Here is a 22,279-nt window from a genome sequence, read left to right on the forward strand (position 1 = left end):
TCCAGGTACCACGAACCCTGCCCTTGGACAAGGCCTAGTCAGAAACAATGATGGCAGCCACAATAGCATCCCCATCACTGAGCGCCCCAGCATGGCACAGGTGGCAGGCAGCGCAGGATGGCACAAGGCAGACAAGCGTTTTCGGGACCCCGACATCAGCAACCCCAGAGACAGGCCATTTCCCCATTCAGCTGTTTCCGCAACTGCAAACGAAGGGTGACCCCAGCAGCTCCTGTATGAGCCATAAGACAGCCTCCACGGGCAGGAACCCCCATGCACCACTCTGGGTCCCTCTGAGAACTTGGACCATGGTAGGCCTGCCTGCAGTGGACACTGGGTCTCCAAGGCTCAGTGTTTGGTGATTAGGCAGGTTGTCCACCCAGGAGGTGCCCCAGCTGGGCTTTGTGATGTCCCTGCCCCTGGAGACGACCACCTGTCCTTTCTCCACCCTAAATCGGGGTGAAGTCTGGAACCTCAGGCCTCTCTTCTGCCCTCACTGCTTGCCTCTCTCTCTCCAGCCCCAGGGCCTTTGCATGAGCTGTGCCTCAGTCCTGAGCACCTTCTTCCTCCCCTTGATCCGGGCAACTCCTACCCAACATTTAGGCTTTAGGTCCAACCCAGAGGCCTCCTGACCCAGTCTATAGTGACACTTGTAATTACCTGTTCAGTGGTCGTCTGCAGCCAGAGCCACGTGCTGGGGGGTGGAGGCAGGGCCCCTCCTGTCTGGTTCCCTTCAGCGCCTAGTGCAGCGCCCCGCACACAGAAGTGCTAACCAAGGGTCATTTGCTGCCTCTCACCACCCATGTGCACATGCACACACAATACACTCACATGCATACTCACACATGCACTCAACTTCTCCATGACATGCACACATACACAATGCACCGAAACACAACACACACAAAATGCACACGAACACTCACATGCACGCTTTCACACACACACCCATATATGGTGTGCACACCCACACAACATGCACATGCACACACCAACATGCACAATTACACACACCTGCAGACTCACCCAGTCACAACACACACCCAAACCCTCGTGCCTACCGCACACCTCGCTTGCGCGTGCGTGCACACACGTGTGCCACTCTGCACAGCCGCACAGCTGGGCACACTCGCCGGCACCGGCACCGCCCCATCGGTCCGGCAGCATTGGAGCTGATTCCACGAGCTGCTGTTTGCCGCCTCTGCCTGCTAGTGTTTGCCAAGCAGTTTCCATGGAGATACCTCTCACTCTGACAGGAACAAATGAGAGTGGGGAGGATGGTCTTCACCAAGAAACCAGACAGAGGTCGCTGTGCCCTGGGCAAATATGGGGGGGGCTTCCACAAGTTGGGAACACCCCACACTTGAACTAGGTCTGCACCCTGAGAAGGGGGCTCTGGGCCACCTGGCATGGGAGTTGATTTAGATCATTCAGTCATTCAACAAACCTTCTGTGAGAGCCACTGTGTGTGCTGTGCTGGCCCAGCTCACAGTCATGTCTTGATGCCACACTATTGTCCCCAGTGTCCCACAGGTGGCCTTCCCCCAGGCAGATAAGTGCCCCTGAGCACAAGGGCCAGCTGCCCACCTTCTCAGAGGTTGGGTCCACAGGGCAAGGACGCTGCTCCCCCACCCCCACCCCAACCCAGGGTACAGCAATTGCAAAGTGACTCCAGCTTTCTCCTCATCCCTGTGTCATCCACACCCTCTGGCTCGTGACTTTGCAACTTAGAAGAAGAGGGGAGGAGTCCCACTAACGCCCTGAGATACTATTTAAACTAAACCTTGAACCAAAACTATCCCAGGGTCACATTTTAGTGAAATAACCGAGTGGCACACAAAATAAAGAATATTACCCATGAGTACGGTGCTCCAGTAAAAAACCATCTATATGAGAGCAGAAGGTCAACAATTATTCTAAAGCAAAGATGAGAAGATAAGGGGGCAGGGAAACTAGAGCACTGGAAACGGAACAACCAGAATGTTAATGTTACTGAACAATTTGTGTAGAAACTGTTGAATGGGAACATAACTACTGTGTAAACTTTCACTGAAAACACACACAAAAAAAATATTTAATGAGAGGTGAGGAGCCCCTGGTGGCACAGTGGTTAAGCACTCGACTACTAGTGGAAAGGTTGGTGGTTTGAACCCATCAGCGGCTCCGTGGAGAAAATACCTGGTGATCTGCTCCAGTAAAGATTATTCTCTAGGAAATCCTATGGGGAAATTCTACTCTGTCATATAGGATTGCTATGAGTCAGAATCAACTTGACGGCAAACAACACTAGCCGAAAGGTGGCAGTTCAAGTCCACTCAAAGGCACCTCAAAAGACAGGCCTGGTGATCTGCTTTTAAAAGGTCACAGCCTTGAAAACCCTATGGAGCAGTTCTACTCTGCACACATGGGGTCACCATGAGTTGGTATTGACTCAATGGCAATTAACAACACAACAATCAAGAGGTGACATCTATTTCCCCAAACTTGAATCAGAGGTGGTGTCATGACTGGCCCTGGCCAGTAAAAGTGACAGAAGTGACAACTGTACCAGTTCTGAACTTAGGCCTCAAGGGATGTGTGTGCTTCTGCCTCCTCTCTTGTCCTCCAGCTAGAACCATAAGCACAGGCCTGGGCAGGAAAGGAAAGACACACGGAGCCTGTATCATCCCAGCTGAGGCCATCCAGACTTGCCAGTCCACCAGCTGACCACAGGTGCACAAGTGAGCTGCTGAGACTAGTCCAGGACTGCCCAGCTAACCAAAGACCCTTTACAAATAATAAACTGTTGTCATCCTAAGTCACTGTTTTGGTGTCACTTCTTATGCAGCAATAGCTAACTGATATACTCTCTTTCCAGGGCCCTGGCTCATGCAGTCAGCACATGCTGAAGGTTCCCAAAGCCCCCCAGGCTTCTGAGACCAGGCCAGAGTGAGGGCTAAGGCTTGTTTGGGTTCTGCTGGCTGCCAGACCCATGGCCCAGACTGAGGGGGCTGGAAGCAGAGCTTGTGGGAGCGGCTTCCCGTCAAAGGCCGTGACAAAACAACAAAAATCAAACCCACTGCCATCGAGTTGATTCTGATTCATTGCAACCCCATGTGTCACAGAGTAGAACTTCCCCACAGGGTTTTTTTTTACTGTAATCTTTACGGAAGCAGATCACCAGGTCTCTTTCATGGTGCCACTAGGTGGGTTCAAACCAACGACTTTTAGGTGAGTAGTCAAGTATAAACCATTTGCAAAGCAATTATGCAAGTACTGAGTTCAAATCTGTCATATTTTGTGTGCGTGGTATTTTTTTTTTTTTTTTTTGATCCAACGTATACGATGTACGATGTTTCAAAGGGCCCTGGCGGCACAGTGGTTAGGTGACTGCTAACTGAATGGTCAGCAGTTTGAACCCACCCAGGGGGATCCGTGGGAAAAAGACCTGGAGATCTGCTTCTGTAAAGATTACAGCCTTGGAAACCCTATGGGGCAGTTCTAAGCTGTCCTACCGGGTCACTATGAGTCAGAATTGACTCGATGGCAACGGCTTTGGTTTTTTTTAATACGATGTTTATTTCTCCTTTGTAGTTTTTTTTGATTAAGGATTTTTTTAATCATTCAGTTTTTTTTCTCTTCTGGTTTGCAAGTTGTGTTGTTGTTGTCGAATTGGCTCCAACTCATGGCAACCTTATGTACAGGAGGATGAAACATGCCTGGTCCTGAGCCATCTTCATGGACGTTGGTACGTTTGAGTCCACGTTACGGCTTTTGTGTCAATTCATTTCATGGTGGGTTTCCCTCGTTTTTGTTGACCCTCTACGTGACCAAACATAGTATCTTTTTCGCGGGATTAGTCTTTCCTGATGATGTGTCCGAAGTAAGCAAGACGAAGTTATGTTCAAAGCCCCCAGAAGCAATTGACCCGGCCAAGCCCCTGAATTCAGACTCCCAGCCTCCAGAACTGGGAGAGAATGAATTTCTGTTCTTATAGGCCACTCCCATTGTGGTCTTTTGTTATAGCAGCCTGGGACACTAAGACAGGCCTCTCAAGCAACGTCTGTCGAGTGACTGAAGGACTGAACTAGGTAAATTGGTGGGGGTCTTAGTTACCTAAGGCAGGGGAGCTGTCTGCACTCAGCAGCCCCACCAGGGGCAGCTCCCGCTCCATACAAAGCCAAGCCTGCCCCAGGCCCCTCTCTCCTGTGGGGGCTCCTCCCTTCAGCTCTCCGCCCCAGGTACACCTGTCCACGGGCACCTCGTCTTTCTGGAGGACCCAGGGTGGCTCCTGCGGCAGGCCAGGTCTGCATACAGGTCACGTGACAGCACCTCCAAAGGCAGATCAGGCCCCAATTCCGGGAGGGTGCGGACCAGGGCAGCCACTGAGTCCCGCCACACCTCACACATGAACCTGCCCGCACTCTGCTGCCATGGGGCAGCCGGCCCACGGGTACGGGGACTGCAGGGCCAGGGGCCAGGGCAGGACCTCCATCTGACAAAGCTCTCGCTGAAGTTCAGGTGAGGCTGCCCGCCTTGATTCAGGATGACAAGGCGCTTGCACAGTATTTCACTCTTTCCCTTCATCAACAGCATGATTGGAGCCTATAAGACAGGAGTGAACTCAACTCCTCTCGAGAACAGAGAGGCAGGAAATGACACAGCCAGGCCCCGTGCCGGGAGCTTTAGGACACCTGGGCGTTTCCTCCCGGAAGGCAGATAGTGTGATGCCCATTTTACAGAGAAGGAAGCAGTCACACAGCCAGACAACGCTCCAGCTGGGCTTGTTGTGCCCGTTTGCTCCACTGTGGGGCTGCCTGACCTCCTAACCCGTGCAGCTCCTACATCTGAACTCCTACCGTGCAGCTCCTACTCCTGCTCAGGTGACAAGTTATGGGTGTTGTGGTTGTTAGCTGCTGTCGAGTCAGCCTGTGACTCATGGTGACCCCACAACAAAACGAACGCTGCCTGGTCCTGAGTCATCCCATGATCAGTGGTGGATCAGACTGTAGTGATCCACAGGGTTTTCGTGGGCTGATTTTTGGAAATAGATTGCCAGGCTTTTCTTCCTAGTCTGTTTTAGTCTGGAAGCTCTACTGAAAGCTGTTCAGCATCATAGCAACACAACCCTGCAGTGACAGGTGGTGGCTGCGCACGAGGTGCACCGGCCAGAATCAAACCCGACTCTCCTGTGTGGAAGGCAGGAATTCTACCACTGAGCCACCACTGCCTCACTACAAGTTATGGACGATACTGTGAAATGTATAGACTGAGGATCTGGACTTTGGCTGGGGCTGAAACGGGGGCGCTTATTGCTGGGAGGGGCCACAGGTCTGAGTTCAGAGGCTCTCCAGCTTGTGCTGCCCAGAGGGTCCCTGCTCCGGGATATGGAGAGGATGGGCCGGGGGACCTGGGGGTCCACATGGAGGCATCACTACAGGCTCCCTGAATGTCACAGTGAGATCCCTCCCCAGACGTGTCTCCAAACCAGCAGTGTCACAGGGAGGCTCCAGGGAAGCCTCCCTGGGGCCAGGGGCCTGCCCAAGTCCCACCCATCTTAGGACAAAGTGCTGCCAAATGCCATTCATTTCAGTAGAAAACAAGCCATTTCTTCTTGCTGCTCCGCCACTCCCGGCTTCCCTTGTGTAGCCGGGCCAGGCTGAAGGCCAGGCTCCAGTTCTCTGGGGCTGGCGTGGCCCTCGGCCGCATGGCGAGAGCGGGGCCTGCAGCCTCAGTAGCAGTCAGCTTCGTGCCCCCCCAGGGCGCCCACTGTGGCCAGCATGTCCTGCAAGAGGGACCGCGGGCTCTGCTCCACGTGGTCGCTGCTCTGGGCCAGCGTGGCCTGCAGCCCCTCCAGGTCCAGGGCCCGCAGGACAGCCACCACGACCTCGGGCACCAGCTCACCCAGCGGCTGGCCCTGTTCACCCGCCTGCCACGCCCGCAGGGCAGCCTCCACGGTAGCAGTGTCTGGGCCGCCTCCGGCCCCCTGCAGCCCGCTGTCGGGGGCAGTCCTGGCCCTCAGCAGGAGCAGGAGGTCGCAGGACTTCTGGGCCACAGGCCGGTCACAGTCAAACAAGGCACGGAAGGCAAACTCAAGGAGCTGCACCCGACCCAGCGTCCGCAGCACCTCAATAGGTGGGATGGGCGGGGCAGCTGCAGGCAGAGCCACTGCATAGGGGCAGTCAGGTGGTCCCAGTGTCTGGGCTAGGAACACCCGGGCCAGCTCGAGGCCCTGGACGCGCACCTCCCAGTCCAGGTCCCGGCTCACCACCTGGAACACCCTGGCCATGAACTGCTCCAAGTCCTCGGCCATCGCGGTGTGGCCATCCTGCAGCCACCGCGTGAAGACCTGCATCACCGCCCTGCGAGGGAAGCCTTCAGAGTCCGTGGAGAGGATATGCAGGAGCTCCTGGAGCAGACTCTTCTAGAAAACAGAGAGGGTGCGAGGGCAGTCAGAGGGCTTGACCCAACATGAGACCTGGCGGGAAGCAGCAGCCCAGTTGCTCAGGTCTGAGGCTAAATACTGATGCTGGCCCCGCCACACTGTGTGCCCTTGAGCAAGCTGCTCTTTGAGCCTCCACCTGCTCATCTGTCACCGTCAAATGGGTATAATGACACAGAACTTGCAGGGGGGCTAGGAGACTAAGCCAGAGAATGCACACAGAGTGCCACCTGTTATGGATTGAATTGTGTTCCCCGAAATTCATGTGGTAAATTCACACCCCTATACTTGTGGATATAATTCCATTTGGGAGTACGGTTTTCTTTGTTATGTCAATAAGATCATAGCAGCGTAGGGTATGTCTAAAGCCAATCACTTTCGAGACATAAAGGAAGATCAGGCACAGAAGCAAGCATAAATAGGGGAAAGACTGATGCCATGTGGAGATGTCTAAGGAACGAGAAGCTGAAAGACACAAAGATTTTCCCCCAGTGCAGACAGAGAGCCTTCCCCTAGAGCCAGTGCCCTGAATCTGAACTTCCAGCCTCCTGAACTGTAAGAAGATAAATTTCTGTTTTTTAAAACCACCCACTTGTAGTATTTGTGTTATAGCAGCGCTCAAAGACACTGACTGGCTCACTAAATGGTCAGGCCTGTGGGTGCCACCAAAGGCAACAGGCTGCATTCAGCACATCAGCCTGCATGGTAACCAACGACATCCCTGCCTAGGGTAGGCCGGATGCCAGGACCCTCAGCCCCTACCTGCTGGGCTCCTGGGTGCTCGGGGCCGGTGGGGGTGGCATGCAGTCCCTGGCTGGCCAGCTGTCCCATGGCGGCTACTGCGCTTGCGCGGACATAGGCCTCGGGGTCCTGGAGAAGCTGCTGGGCAAGCTCGGGCATGTCGGAGGCCAGGAGGGCTTGTCGAAAGCCAGGCTGCCCTGTGGTGGGAGCAGCCACAGGACAGTTGAGACCCTCAGGAAGAGGATGCGCCCCACCGCCGGCCTCCCCCGTGGCGTCCTGGGTCCCCTCTCCCCAGGCAGAGGACTCACCTTCCCAGTGTGCAGTCAGGTGGGTCAGGAACTCAAGGGCCGAGTCCCTCACCTCCCAGCAGGGGTTGCACAGACGTTTCTGCATCACGGGGAATAGCTCTGCAGATACACCCCAGGCCCAAGGGCGGTCAGAATGGCCTCCCCCAACCCGCTGTCCCAGGAGTGGTCAGGACTCTGCCTGCCAGCCCACCCCTACTGGCTCCACCCCCGGGGGAGGTGGGGTACCTCTGAGGAATGGCTGGGTGTGGCAGCCAGGGTCATTGGAGCCACAGACTTTGGAGGTGCTCAGGAGCCACCGGAGAGTGGCCTGGAAGGCCTTCTTCAGAACCTGGAGTGGGTGGAGGGGGCTGTAGGGACCCAGGAGACCCACCCTGACTGCCCCCTAGTCTGCCTTCACCCGGTCCCTGCTCTGCCCTCGGGGTGTAAGATGGGGGAGGGGGCGTAGGGAGAAGTGAATACTAGACTTCATTCTCACAAGATGGAAGATTCTAGAAAAACTAGCATCCCAGACCATGGCAGAGAAAGGAAGAGGCAGCCCTTGTCATGTCCAAGTACCGTGGGGGTAACAGGATTTCTGCACCAAGACGTCAGAATTTACTTAAGCCTCCCCTTTCTTAAAACCCAAAGAATCCTCCAGTCTTTTGTCCAAGTTCCTCCACTGTCTGGCTTGTGGCATTAAGTCTGAACACACCTAGAGCCCAGAAGCAGCTGTGGGGTTTGTGAGAACGGGAATGTTTACAAGAAGCACTTATAACCTGGACTCCAAGCCTGGGGCCATACTGGCTCTGCTCATTTCCCTTGTCAAGAATTCCCTGTAAGAAGCCTGAGACTCTTTGCCTGTTGAGTAGACTGGGGCCCCTTGCTGGAAATCAATTGGCTATAGATGTATGGATTTATTTTTGGACTTTCAATTCTATTCCAGTGTTACATATGTCTACCCTGATATTAGTACCAGACTGTTTTGATTATTGTAGCTTTATATATAGTATGTTTTGAAATCAGGAAGAGTGAGACCTCCTACTTTATTCTTCAAGACTGCTTTAGCTATTGGGGGCCCCAGACCCTGGGTGGTACAAATGATTAACACACTTGGCTGCTAAGTGAAAGGTTGGAAGTTTGAGTCCATCCAGAGATGCCTCAGAAGAAAGGCCTGGCGATCTACTTCTGAAAGGTCACAGCCATTGAAAGCCAGACGGAGCAGTTATACTCTGACACATATGGGGACACCATGAGCTGCAGCTGACTTGAAGACAACTGGTTTTGCGATTCTATATGAATTTAAGGGTTGGCTATTCCATTTCCACAAAGAAGGCTGTTAGGATTTTAATGGGATCGTACTGAATCTGTAGATAGCTTTGGGTAGTGTTGACATGGTAATAACATGAAGCTTACACTTTCTCCTGCTGACCACAGCCCAATACCTCCACTGAACTCAACCAGGCCTTACCCGGGTGCAGCCCCCCATCCTCGACCTCACTTTAAGAAGGGCAACTGCAGCCTCTGCCCCCACCCACCCCGCTCCCACCTCCACCCTTTTACCGTAGGGCTGGATTCGGGGCTCCTCAGGTACTCCAAGAGGATGGCAAACACCTGCATCACTGACTCTTGGGGGCCTGGGACAGATGCAAGTGGATGAAAACACTCTAGCCCCCAACCCCAAGAACCTCTAGGTCCCAGCAGGGAAGGTGCAAGTGCAAACCTCAGGAAAGCAAGGCACCCACGGGTCAGCGGAGTCCCACCCCGAGAGGACATGTGGAGGAACATGGCTCCAGGCCACTCGAGGGGTGAGGCGTATGGCTCATCACGGAAGAAGAAACCTCACACACACCTGTCCCCTGAGACAGCGTCCCCAGGAAGTCGAGGGCCGCACGCTGGACGCGGACGCAGCCAGCCAGGATCCTGCAGAGGCGCCCCCCCACGCTGGAGACGGGCACTGCGGAGCCGCTACAGAAGCACAGTGTCGTCACGGTGGCCTTGAGCAGGGGCGCCTGTGGCCACAGCCGGGGACCGTGGGGCTGGGGAGGGAGAAGGCTCAGCAGAGGGCTCACAGGGCTGCAGGGATGACACCGCCCCCACCAGGCCAGGCCATACACACCAGTGGCTGCAGCTCCCCAAGGTGGGCCAGGCTCTGGCACAAGAGGCCGGCGCAGGACGATGTGGAGGCCAGGAGGGCATCGGCCATCGCAAGGCTGCTCCCAGTCCCATCCAGCAAGCCTGGAGGATAGACACAGGACCGGAAGCTTTAATAGCAGCTCCCATGTGTCCACCTTGAGAAGCTATCGTCCTGCCCGATGACCCTACCCCTGCGGCCCTGTCCTGCAGACCAGACAGAGGTCCAAAGGGGTTGGCCCAGGGCAGAACAGTGAGTGGAGCCCATGCTGGGTAGAAACTCATGTCCAGGGCCTTGGGAGAGAGAAGGGGCCCCATTCACAGCCCCACTGCACTGGAAAGCAATCCACATGTTCCAGAGGCTTCTAGGAGCAGCAGGTCCACAGTCTCCCAGGCAGCCTGCCCCTGCATGGTCAAGAAGCACCTTCACATGTCCAATATGATGCTTCAACTTCTAGGCAAACCTGATCCCTCTTCCTTAAGTCCTCAGTGACAAATAAGAATCCAAGTGTTATGGATTAAAATATATCCCCCAAAAACATATGTTGTAAATCCTGATCCCTATACCTGTGGACTGAGGGAGAAAGACCTGGCAAAACGCTCCCATAAAGATTACAGCCTAGAAAACCCATGGGGCAGTTCTACTCTGTCACATGGGGTCACTGTAAGTTGGAAGCAACCCGACAGCCCCCAACAACATACTTGTGGATAAAGAGCCCTGGTGGCACAACAATTAAGTGCTCAGCTGCTAACCACAAGGTCTGCAGTTTGAACCCACTCAGCAGCTCCGTGGAAGAAAGTCCTGGCAATCTAAGCCCATAAAGATTACAGCCTGGGAAACCACATGGGACAGTTTTACTCTGTCATACTGGGTCACTATGAGGCAGAATTAACTCGACAGCACCCAATGACAAGAAACCGAGAACCCACAAGGTTACTGAAGCAAGACCAGTCACCAACAGAGACCAATTTTCATGTCCCAGGAGCCAGGGTGGATGTCAGAAGGAGAGAGCCAGGCCCTGTGTGCTTTTGAGCCTGGGACCCCCAACTCAGCCCCAGGCTCCTGGGACCACCTCTGCCAAGACCTGGGATTGGACACAACGACAGCTCTCCCAGTCGCCACCGTGATCCCCATGGGGATGCTGCTGCCCCACTGACCCTCAAGGGGGACAGGAAGACATGACCCGTGGGGTGGCCCCTGGGATACCCCTGCTGTCTTCACCATCCGTCAGAGGCCTGGGCAGAACCAAAGCAGAAATCTCAGGCGGGGCACGTGGCCGCCATCATTCTTTCTGTCTTCCACCCCCCAAGGTGGTGTACGCTGCGGCACCCAGCTTCCATCGCCCCGCGGCCCTGCCTGCCTGCTCCAAGCAGCTCACCTGAAGACCCAGGGGGCTGGGCAGCAGCTTCCAGGACGCAGGCCAGCGGCAGAAGGAGGACATCAAAAGCCTGGGTTCTCAGAGCCTGGGGACTAGGGACAAAGGGTACACAATGAACTCCTGTCCCCCAGCCTGCCCCCATCTGCCCAACGCCGGGCAGACTGACTGTACCTCATGTCCCCAGCAAGCCTGGGGGAACCAGCGGGGCTGGGGTGTGGACACCCCTGGGGAGACAGCTGTCCTGCAGGCACAGTGGCCACAGTATGGAGGACAGGCCCGAGCAAGCTGGGCCCAGTGTGATGCTGGCATTCTCGGAAGCTGTCACTGGGGGGCCTCAAGGTCACCAAGGTGGCAGCATCTGCTCCACTGTGATGGGGAGGCCTCTGGGAACCCTTTCCCAGGGCATCTTACCTCCCGTCTAGGCGAGAGGGGCTCTTTTAGGTTCTATAAAGTGGTCTTCCCCTTTGCTGGACATGGGTGGGACGGGGCTCTGCTAGGGCCAAAGTGACCTCTGAGGGCCTCTCGGGAGACCCTCAAAGCCGGGTCCTTTGGGGATCAGGCCCTGAGGCCATGTCCACCCTGGATCTGGGCCCACACGTGTGCTCCCTCATCCTTCCCATTCCTCTGACCCTATCTTACGCGCTTCAAGTGCCATCCTAACCGCACCCCCCTACCAACTGTGGTCTCTTCCCCTCCTGGCTTCCTCGTCCCTGCATCCACCCTATTTGCAAACCACCAGTCCTAGGGGCTCTGAAGCTTGGGGCCTGGGAGCAGTCAGAGGGTGGCTGAGTGAGTTGGGCCTTGCCCCGTCTTCATCCCCACTCAGCTGAGCAGCTCTGCTCATCTGCTTTCTGTCTGACGCATCCTTATGGCTCTGCTTTGAAAAATTATTCCACAGCTAAAGAACGTTTAAGGATCCCCGGTGGTGCAATGGTTAAGTGCTTGGCTGCTAACCGAAAGCTTGATTCAAACCCACCCAGCATCTCTGCAGGAGAAAGACCTGGTGATCTGCTCCTGTAAAGATTACAGCCTAGGAAACCCTATGGGGCAGTTCTACTCTGTAACACATAGGGTGGCCATGAGTCGGAATTGACTCAACGGCACAAAACAACAGAAAAACGGGTTAGATACCACCCATCTATGGCAACCCCTGTGGTGGAGTGTGCATGGCCTCGTCAGTGCCTTGGACTGCCCCCTCATCTCAGGAGCCTTCAGGGGGCTTCCCTGATAGACAGGACCCCCCATGACCCTCAGCCTACCCCACCTCTGGGGCCCGACCCCAGCAGTGACTGGAGGAAACACCGAACAACACGTCCAAGTCCTTACCAGACATGGAGTTTCAGGATCCCCAGAGCCAGGGGCCCTGCCTGCATGGGGCTCAGACGGCTCAGAGTCTGGGCCAACGTCACCCACAGGTCACAGTCAGAAGAACCAAACACAGGAGACCTGCAGAGAAAAACCCCAAAAGACGCAATGACCTCTCCATCTCCTCCCCAGGAAAATAAAACCAGTTGCCGTCAAGTTGACTCTTGACTCATGGCAACTCTGTACGTGTCAGAGTAGAACTGTGCTCCATAGGGTTTTTGATGGCTGTGATCTTTCAGAAGTAGATCACCAGGCCTTTCTTCTGAGGTGCCTCTGGGTAGACTCAAACCTCCAACCTTTCAATTAGCAGCTGAGAACGCTAACTGTGAGCATCACCCAGGAACTGCAAGGGAGAAATAAAAAATCAAACCAAACCAGTTGCCAATGAGTCAAACCTAACTCCTGGCGACTCCATGTGTGTCAGAGTAGAACTGTGCTCCATAGGGCTTTCAATGGATGGTTTTTAGAAGTAGATTACTAGGTCTTTCTTCAAACATGCCTCTGGGTGGACTCGAATCACTAACCTTTTAGTTAGCAGCTGAGTATGTTCACTGTTTGTACTTCTCCCCAGAGCCCTGGTGGCCCCCAGTCAAGGGCAGAAGGACTTTCAGAGGTGACCCTGGGTACTCCTTCTACGGAAAGCAGTACTCTTGGCGGGGGGTGGGTGACCTCCCAAGTCTTGGCTTCCAGTGACATGTAGCCCCAGGTTTAAATTCTGCTCTAAGCCTTCCTAAGGAAAGCAATCCCCCTACTCCAGAGACCCCCGCTCCTGGGCCCGCTCCCACCACTGTGTCCCAGGGGCTGACCGCGCCATGCTGAGGAAGAGGTCGACAAGTGAGTGGGCCGTGGGGACAGGGTCCTTCTCCAGGAGACAAACCACTAGGGGACTCAGCCGCATCCAAAGGGCTTCTGTCCAAGGCTGGTGGCAACGCCCAAACATGGTGGTCAGGACCTTCAGAGCCTGCGTGACTTGTGGTGTGGCTTCAGAGCGCAGGGACTCCTCGAGGTAGCCCACGATGCTCTGGGCACACGAGGGCCAGTCACCATCTGGTAAGCCGAGCTGTAGGGTAGCTCTGCCTTGTAAGGACAAACCCAGGACTTGGACCAGGAGTTGGCTGGCGGCAGAGGCCACAAAAAGGCTGGAATCCCCCTGCAGGGAGAAGATGGTGTCCATGGCACCTAGGGGAGGGGACAGCAGGTAGGAGAGAAGAAAAGGTTTAGCTGGAGTTGAGGCCACACCTGCCACCAGAGCCTCGAGGAAGGCTTCTTATTGTTAGCGGCCATCGAGTTGGACCCAACTCATGGCAGCCCCATGCACAACGGAACGAAACGCTACCTGGTCCTGCACCATCCCCATGATCAATTTCGGATCAGACCGTTGTGATCCATACTTTTTTTTTTTTAATTGTACTTTAAGTGAAAGTTTACAATCAAGTTAGTCTCTCATACAAAAATTTATACATACATTGTTATGTGACCCTAATTGCTCTCCCTATACTGTGACAGGACACTCCTCCTTTCCACCTCTGATTTCCTGGGTCGATCCATATGGTTTTCATTGGCTAATTCTTAGAAGTAGATTGCCAGGCCTTTCTTCTGAGTCAATCTTAGTCTGGAAGCTCTGCTGAAACCTGTTCAGCATCCTAGCAACACAGAAGCCCCCACTGACAGACAAGTAGTGGCTGCACATGAAGTGCAATGGCTGGGAATAGAACCTGGGTCTCCTACACGGAAGGCGAGAACTCTAACCCTGAGCCACTACTGCTGGGTCACTTGATTTTTACTAGATCTCAGGCTCCAGAGAAAGGGCCTGAATGATGCAGACAGATGTCATCCTCAGAGGCCCCAGACCCAGGTAATGCAACACCTCCCCTTTGCTCAAAAGCAAAACACAAGAAGCAGTTCAGGGGCGGTCAGCACCATCTCCTCCGTGGACTTGAAACCCTCGGAAGCTGCTGACTCTTCCCAATGCGTTTCAGCACCTGACTCCTGACAGCTGATCTGTAAATGACTCATGAAGCAACCCAGCTCGGGGAGGTCTGACCTATGAACCACAGGACATTTTCACATCCCTACAGGGGCCACATTTCCTCGGGTGTTCATCATACAACCCTGTGACATCAGTCCACAGCCACTTTTTTCAAAGATATCTACATTTTATTGCTGACAACTTTTAAATTACATACGTCGTTATCTCAGAAGCCCCGTTTTACAGACAAGGAAAACAAAGCTAAGAGAAATTTCGTTAATTGAATAGCGCTTTTTCGCATAAAAAAAGGGAAATAGTAATATATTTAGCATCATACTGTTTATCAAAGTGTGCATACATACGCACACACGTCTGTGTACATATGTGTATATGTGCATACATATATATACACAGACACACATATATATATTCCACTGCCATCGATTCTACTCATAGCAACCCTATAGAACAGAGTAGAACTGCCCCATAGGGTTTCCAAGGCTGTAACCTTTACAGAGGCAGACTGCCACACGTACATGTATACATACATAGAGAGAGAAGGAAAGAGAGTCCCCAGGTGGTGCAAATGCTTAACGTACTTGGCTGCTAACAGAAAGGTTGGAAGGTGCCTCAGAAGAAAGGCCTGGCGATCTACATCCAAAAAATCAGTCATTGAAAACATTATGGAGCACAGTTCTATTCTGAAGCACGTGGGGTCAACATGAGTCAGGGTCAACTTGACAGCAACTGGTTACTAGATGTGTATATATGTGTATCTACATACTCACAAAAATTCCAGTGCCATCGAGTTGATTCTGACTTATAGCAACCCTATGTGGCAGAGTAGAACTGCCCCATAGGGTTTCCAAGGCTGTAATCTTTATGGAAGCAGATTGCCAGGTCTTTTCTCCAATGGAACAGCTGGCCTTTCGACTAGCAGCTGAGCACTTAACTACGCACTACCAGGGCTCCATATATATGGCTCCATATGGAATAAATAAACAGGTCACTAAGATGAACCACTGTCAGTCTTAAACACTATAGTAGGAACCTTACATATGTTCTATCATCTAATCTTTGCAACTCCCCTGGTGAGAGAGGTACTAATACCCAGATTTTACTGGCGAATAGACTCAAAGAGGTTAAGTAACTTGTCCAAGATCACAAAGCACAGCCACGTTTTGCAGATGAGGAAACTGAGGGCCAGTAAGGTGAAGTGACTACCCTGGGGTCCTACAGCCAGCAGGAGGCCCAATGCACCACAGGCTGGAAACGGGACTAAAGGTGGAATTTGGGGGGCAGGGGGGCATACAGCCTCACTCACCACATTCAATCAGGAACTGCTCAGCACTGGGGTGCTGCGCCAGGGAGCACAAGCCTTGGATCCAGCCACTGCGCACTGAGGGGACATTCCAGGCCGGGAAGCCAAGGGGGCCCGCCTCCCCAAAGAGCCCGAGCAGTAATTCCCCCTGCTGAAGGCAAAGAAAGATGAGGCAACATGGGTATTTTCCCAGGGATACAGGACCGATCACTGATTATTATTTATTACTTATTTTATATAATTCTTTTTATATGTCGTTGGATTCAGTTTGCTAGTATTTTGTTAAGGATACCTGCATCAATATCCATAAGGGATATTGGTCTGTAGTTTTCTTGTCTTGGGGTATCTTTATCTGACTTTGGAATCAAGATAATGCCGGTCTCATAGAATGAGTTAGGAAGTGAGCCCACCTCTTCTATTTTTTGGAAGAGCTTGAGAAGTGTTGGTGTTAATTCTCTAAATGTTTGGAAAAATTCACCAGTCCAGTCCTGGACTTTACTTTGCTGGGAGGCTTTTGATTACTGATTCAACCTCCTCACTTGTTACAGGCCTGCTGAGAGTTTCTATTTCTTCTTGAGTCAGTTTAGGTGGTTTGTGTGTTTCTAGCAATGTGTCCACTTCATCTAAGTTATCTAGTTTGTTGGCATACAGCTGTTCACAGTACAGACGTTATTTTTTCAGGGCTGCACTTTTTGGGGCACTTTCATATAAGCTACCGATCAGAAACAAAAGGGCCCCTGGGTACCTGTCTTTCTGTGAGGTGGCAGATGCTTCCCCAAGGGCTAGCAAATGAGAGCCACAGCACTGCTAACTCTGCCTTCTACAGGACAGAACTTCAGGAGAAAAAAACTGGATTCTAAATTAATCTTGTTATAGCTCACTTTAGAAATTCTCTCCCCAGAACTACTACCACCAGCTTCACCTTCAAAGGTATACCTTTGACCATAATATTCTTTGCTCAAAACCCCCAATAGTTCTCTGTAGCCTATTGAAGAGTCTGAACGCCTGAGCTTGGCATTCCAGGTGTGCCAGGGGCCTCCCAGCCTCCTTTTCCAGGTGTTCCCCACTTCTACTTTTTTTTTTTAATACACCTAGTGTCTTGCTAAGGAGCACTGGTGGCACAATGGTTAAGAGCTCAGCTGCTAACCAGAAGGTTGGTGGTTCAAACCCACCCAGTGGCTCCATGGGAGAAGACCGGGCAATCTGCTCCCATAAATATTACAGCCTAGAAAACCCTACGGGGCAGTTCTCCTCAGTCACACAGGGTTGCTATGAGTCAGAACCGACTCAGCAGCACCTAACAACAACAGCATATTGCTATTCACCTACCAGATCCTGCAGCTCCCACTCCCAAGATAGTCAGCCACACCCTTCACCTGGCATTCTTACCTGCCTCCCTCCCCTGTTCAAACCCTTTACAACTCAGCTCCTATTCTAATTCCTCCATGGGGCTGACTTCCCCACTTGGCAGAACTGTCCAGACACTGGAGCAAGTCAAGTTTCTGAGACTTAGGGACTGTAATATCTACAGATGCCTGACACATCTGCAGAAGTGGAAGGTGCCCACCTCTCAGTGAGATGCCCAATTGGGAGGATCCCGGCTCACCTGAAGATACTGGAAGCAGTTTTCCTGGGCTGCAAATATCCCTGCAAGGCGAAGTGAAAAGGAGAGGATTCTGGAACTCACATCCTGGAATTTCAGGGCATGGGACAGCAGGTCAACTAGGCAGGGATTCTCTTCTAACAGCAGGAGACTGGATTCTAGAAGAGAGAAGTCACCAGGTACATGGTGCTACATATCTTCCCAGAACCCCTTCCTCTCAAGGTGTTAGTTTTAGCCGTCCAACTTGGAGAAACTATTGGCAACAAATTCAACAGGCAAAGGATTCATAACTTTAATTCAGTAAGGGGGAGGAAAGCTGGAGAGGCAACATCTCAACAGCAAGTGGGAGCAATGGTGGTTCAGTGGTAGAATTCTTGTCTCTCATGTGGGCGACCCAAGTTCAATTCCCAGCCAATGCATCTCATGCACAGCCACTACCTGTCCATCAGTGGACTTGGCGTGTTGCTATGACGCTGAAAAGGTTTCAGCAGAGCTTCCAGAATAAGACGGATTAGGAAGAAAGGTATGGTAACCTACTTCTGAAAAGGAGCCAGTGAAAACTCTATGGATCACAACGATCCCTTTGTGCATGAGGTTGTCATGAGTAGTTGGGGGACAACTCAACCACAGTTAACAACAAAAACAAGTAAAGGTCATGGACAAGAAATACAAATGGCCAACAAACCTTAAACAATATTCTATCTCACTGGTTATGAAAAAGAAATGCAAATTAAAACAAAAGATCATTTTTATGTATCAAATTGGTAATTTTTCTTAAACTCATAGTATGCCATGCAAGAAAGTACAACAGAATAGGGTTTTTTTTTGTTTTTTGTTTTTTTTTTGCCAGATCCCACCTCTTAAATTTCTATACCCAACTACACTATCATTCAAAAGTACTGATGGGGAGAAAAGACATTCTGAGGCACAGAATGCGAGTTTTCACTGAGAGACCTTTGCTGAGAGAACTACTAAAGAATGTGGTTCAGCAAGAAGTGAACAGAGTGAAGAAGAGGGGAGCAAGAAGCAAAGAAACCAAGAAGCATGTGGGTAACTCTAAAAAAAGCACTGACTTAAAAAATGAAAAATAAGTAATTTTTGAGGTGTTACAATACAAGATAGAATTAAAATACTAGACAACAATAATATGGAAGATGGCAGTACTGGGCTCTGTGATCCTTATATCCCTGGGTGGCACAAATTGTTAAGCACTCAGCTGCTAACCAAAAGGTTGAAGGTTCAAGCCCACCTAGAGGGGCCTTGGAAGAAAGACCTGGTAATCTAATTCCAAAAAAATGAGCCATTGACACTTCTCCAAAGAAGACATTCAGGCAGCTAACAGACACGTGAGGAAATGCTCACGATCATTAGCCATTAGAGAAATGCAAATCAAAACTACAATGAGATACCATCTCACCCCAGCAAGGTTAGCATTAATCCAAAAAACACAAAATAATAAATGTTAGAAAGGTTGTGGAGAGACTGGAACACTTACACACTGGTTGGGGGAATGTAAAATAGTACAACCACTTTGGAAATTGATTTGGCACTTCCTTTAAAAGCTAGAAACTGAAGTACCATACGATCCAGCCATCCCACTCCTTGGAATATATCCTAGAGAAATAAGAGCCATCACACAAATAGATATATGCATACCCACGTTCACTGCAGCACTGTTCACAACAGCAAAAAGATGGAAACAACCTACGCGCCCATCAGCGGATGAATGGATAAACAAATTATGGCATATTCACACAATGGAATACTGCACAATGATAAAGAACAACGATGAACCCATGAAACATCTTATAACATACAGGAAGCTGGAGGGCATTATGCTGAGTGAATTTAGTCAGCCACAAAAGGACAAATATTGTATAAGACCACTACCATAAGAACTCAAGAAAAGGTTTAAACATAGAAGAAAACATTCTTTGATGGTTACGAGGGTATAGGGAGGGAGGGAGAGGGGTATTCACTAGCTAGATAGTAGATAAGAGTTATCTTAAGCAAAGGGAAGGACAACACACAATACAAGGGAAGTCAGCACAACTAGACTAAACCAAAGCTAAGAAGTTTCCTGAATACAAGCAAACACTTTGAGGGACAGAGTAGCAGGGGCGGGGGTCTGGGGACCATGGTTTCAGGGGACATCTACGTCAATTGGCATAACAAAGTTTATTAAGAAAGTGTTCTGCATCCCGCTTTGGCAAGTGGCATCTAGGGTATTAAAAGCTAGCAAGCAGCCATCTAAGATGCATCAATTGGTCCCAACCTACCTGGAGCAAAGGAGAATGAATAACATGAAAGTCACAAGGAAAGTATTAGCCCAAGGGACAGAAAGGGCCACATAAACCAGAGACTTCATCAGCCTGAGATCAGAAGAACTAGATGGTGCCTGGCTACCACCAATGACCGCCCTGACAGGGAACACAACAGAGAGTCCCTGACAGAGCAGGAGAAAAGTGGGGTGCAGAACTCAAAGTCTAGTAAAAAGACCAGACTTAATGGTTTGACTGAAACGGAAAAACCCCAGAAGACATGGTCCCTGGACCCTCTGTTGGCCCAGAGCTGAAACCATTCCCAAGGCCAACTCTTCAGTCAAAGATTAGACTGGACCATGGGACATAAAGTGATACTCATGAGGAGTGTGCCCATTTAGTCTCAAGTAGATATATGAGACGAAATGGGCAGCTCCTGTCCAGAGGCAAGATGAGAAGGCAGAGAGGATCAGGAGCTGGTTGAATGGACATGGGAAATCCGGGGTGGAAAGGAGGAGTGTGCTGTCACAGTATAGGGAGATCAATTAGGGTTACATGACAATGTATGCATAAATTTTTGTATGAGAGACTACCTTGAATTGTAAACTTTCATTTAAAGCACAACAATAAAAAAAAATGCAAAAAAAAAATCAGCCATTGAAAATCCTATGGAGCATAGTTCTGCTGACACACATGGGTTTGCCATGAGTCAGAGCTGACTTCACAGCAACTGGTACTGGGAGCATAAACTGAACGCAGGATGCTTGAACTATGGCTGTAATCAGAGAAAAATTTCAAGTTCAAGCTTTTCTAATCATTCACTCCTGCTTCAGATGACTTGCCCCAAACAGAATCTTCATGAAGTGAAGGAAAGACAACTGACAACAGTTTGTCCCCTTCCACCGTCAGAGGGGGAGCTCTGCGTCCCTTGTCCCATTTCTCCCCCATATATCCACAAGCCCTTGGAGAAACAGAACCAGCAGCTCCCTTACCCTTACCTGCCTCTGTTACTGTTTTAAACCAGTCCAGGAGTTTCTCTAAACAAGTGTCATCTGTCACCAGCTGCCTTGGATCTGCCAGGACAGCACAGAGAGCTGGGAGGAGCCGGGAGCATTCTGGGTCCATGATGAGGCCAGGGTCCCTGCAAAGGAACTGTGAGGGATAGGCCCCATCCACTCTGGTCACAGGCAGCCCTGAGGTCAGCTCAAGTCTGGGACAAGGTCCCAGCAACGTCCACACAGACAGACAGACAGCTAGAGAACCACAACTCTTAGAACAAAGCTCTGAGCTGCGGGATGGATACAAAGTCTCAGTATGGGTTGAGTATGAGGTGATCAAGGAGACCTGGTAATGCAATAATTAACTGCTTGGCTGCTAATCAAAAGGTTAGCAGTTCAAACCCACTCAGCGCTCCACAGGAGAAAAGACCCATCAATGTACTTCCATAAAGATCATAGCCAAGAAAATCCTACGGGGCAGTTCTACTCTGTCATATAAGGTTGCCATGAATCAGAATCAACCTGAAGGCACCCAACAACTAACCCAAAGGTTGGCGGTCTGAACTCTCCCAGAGACTCTGTGGGAGAAAGACCTGGCAATCTGCTCCCATAAACATTTCACACTAGGAAACCCTATGGGGCAGTTTTACCGTCACGTGGGATCACCATGAGTCAGAATTGACTGGACGGCACCTAACTACAACATGAGGTGGTCAAAAGCAAGCAGGGCCCTGAGTGCTGATGGCCTGGCTGGGGAGATAGGAAAGTCTGGCCTAAATCACAAGGGCCTGTGGTTTGACTTTGGTCGGCGGCTCACACTGGGCTGCAGGGGGGCCAGGGTCAGGGGTGTCTCTAAGTTCTGGGACTAGTGATATGGGGCAAGAACGGTGCATCTATTCACATATCTGTCCCAGGCCAGGTTGGAAAGTGTCTGTGTGTCCCTTCCAGGGCCAGTGGTGTCTGCATTTGACAAACCTGTGTAGGCAGGGGCTGTGGAGGGGACTGTGTCTGGTCAGGGTCTAGAGCATCTGTCCATCTTGGCTAAAAAGCGTCTGTCTCTCCCAGGATCAGGGTGGGCATCTGTGGCTCTGGCTGGGATATGAGAAGGGGTACCAGTGTGTCTACTAGGTTGGAGGTGCCTGTGCTGGTGTGTCGGTCCCGTGGCCTCCAGGTGCGTGCGCAGGAGGGGGTGTCGGTGGCTCTCTGGGTCAGGGCTTAGATCTGTCTGGGCTGGGAGCCCGTCTGTCCATCCGGGGTGAGGCTACATCCCTGGGAAATAAGCCTTCCCTGCAATTTGGAGCTGGACAGTCTTGGTAGGTCCAAGTCCCGGCCCAGTCTCGGGCCCCCAAGCGTGGACCAGAAAGGGCGCCAGACGCGGCGGCCCGGCAAGCGAGCCCAGGCCCGCGCGCTCCCGACTGTCCTGGGCTGCTCTCGGCCCTCCCAACCCCCTGTGTCTGGGGTCCGACCCCCAACGCGCACCTACGACCCCCCACCCGGGCGAGCACCTCACCCGCTCCGCTTCCGTCAGCGCGCCGCTAGCCCCGCCCCTCTGCCGCCCCGCCCACGGCCCCGGGCCGCGCAAACCGCCGGGCCTGGAGAAGGCACGGGCGAGAGTGGGGACCGCTACAGCTCCCCCTGGAGGCCAGTCTGTGAGCCTAGAGGGCAAAGACTTGGGGGAACGAGCTTCAGCTGAGACAGGTTGGGGATAGGTCGCCGCCAAACCGGTCGCCTCGACACATCACCCCCATCAGGCCGCTCAGTGGTACGTGCCAAGCATCCGGCGGGGCTGTTGGAGGAACGGGCG

At 51.9% G+C, this 22,279-nt stretch overlaps 1 protein-coding gene across 2 annotated transcripts; it reads right to left on the minus strand.

The window, feature by feature from the left end:
• Nucleotides 1-5,264: 5,264 nt before the first annotated feature.
• BRAT1 (BRCA1 associated ATM activator 1) lies at nt 5,265-20,802 on the minus strand. Of its 2 annotated transcripts, none has more exons than XM_004385922.2 (13): nt 20,476-20,802; nt 17,220-17,374; nt 15,617-15,764; nt 13,130-13,502; nt 12,285-12,404; nt 10,967-11,050; nt 9,566-9,710; nt 9,299-9,485; nt 9,010-9,083; nt 7,696-7,798; nt 7,471-7,569; nt 7,184-7,359; nt 5,265-6,400 (listed from the first exon to the last, which is right to left on the minus strand). In XM_004385922.2, the coding sequence occupies exons 1-13, from the start codon at nt 20,600-20,602 to the stop codon at nt 5,711-5,713; spliced, it is 2,481 nt and encodes an 826-aa protein (XP_004385979.1). In that variant the 5' UTR covers nt 20,603-20,802; the 3' UTR covers nt 5,265-5,710. The 2 variants fall into 2 exon arrangements, with proteins under 2 accessions (XP_004385979.1, XP_023596035.1); XM_023740267.1 differs by having other exon boundaries at nt 5,265-6,403.
• Nucleotides 20,803-22,279: the final 1,477 nt, after the last annotated feature.

Source organism: Trichechus manatus, unplaced genomic scaffold (genome assembly GCF_000243295.1).
Source record: "Trichechus manatus latirostris isolate Lorelei unplaced genomic scaffold, TriManLat1.0 scaffold00151, whole genome shotgun sequence".
NCBI lineage: Eukaryota > Metazoa > Chordata > Mammalia > Sirenia > Trichechidae > Trichechus > Trichechus manatus.

What these genes read in the sequence shown, in the direction of transcription:
- BRAT1 (XM_023740267.1), bottom strand. Translation starts at nt 20,602, where the DNA reads ATGGACCCAGAATGCTCCCGGCTCCTCCCAGCTCTCTGTGCTGTCCTG. An exon ending in ATCCTGAAACTCCATGTCTG is followed by an intron (nt 11,051 to 12,284) that starts GTAAGGACTTGG and finishes CTTTGTCCCTAG; the next exon opens with TCCCCAGGCTCTGAGAACCC. An exon ending in AGCACCCAGGAGCCCAGCAG is followed by an intron (nt 6,404 to 7,183) that starts GTAGGGGCTGAG and finishes TCTGTTTTCTAG; the next exon opens with AAGAGTCTGCTCCAGGAGCT.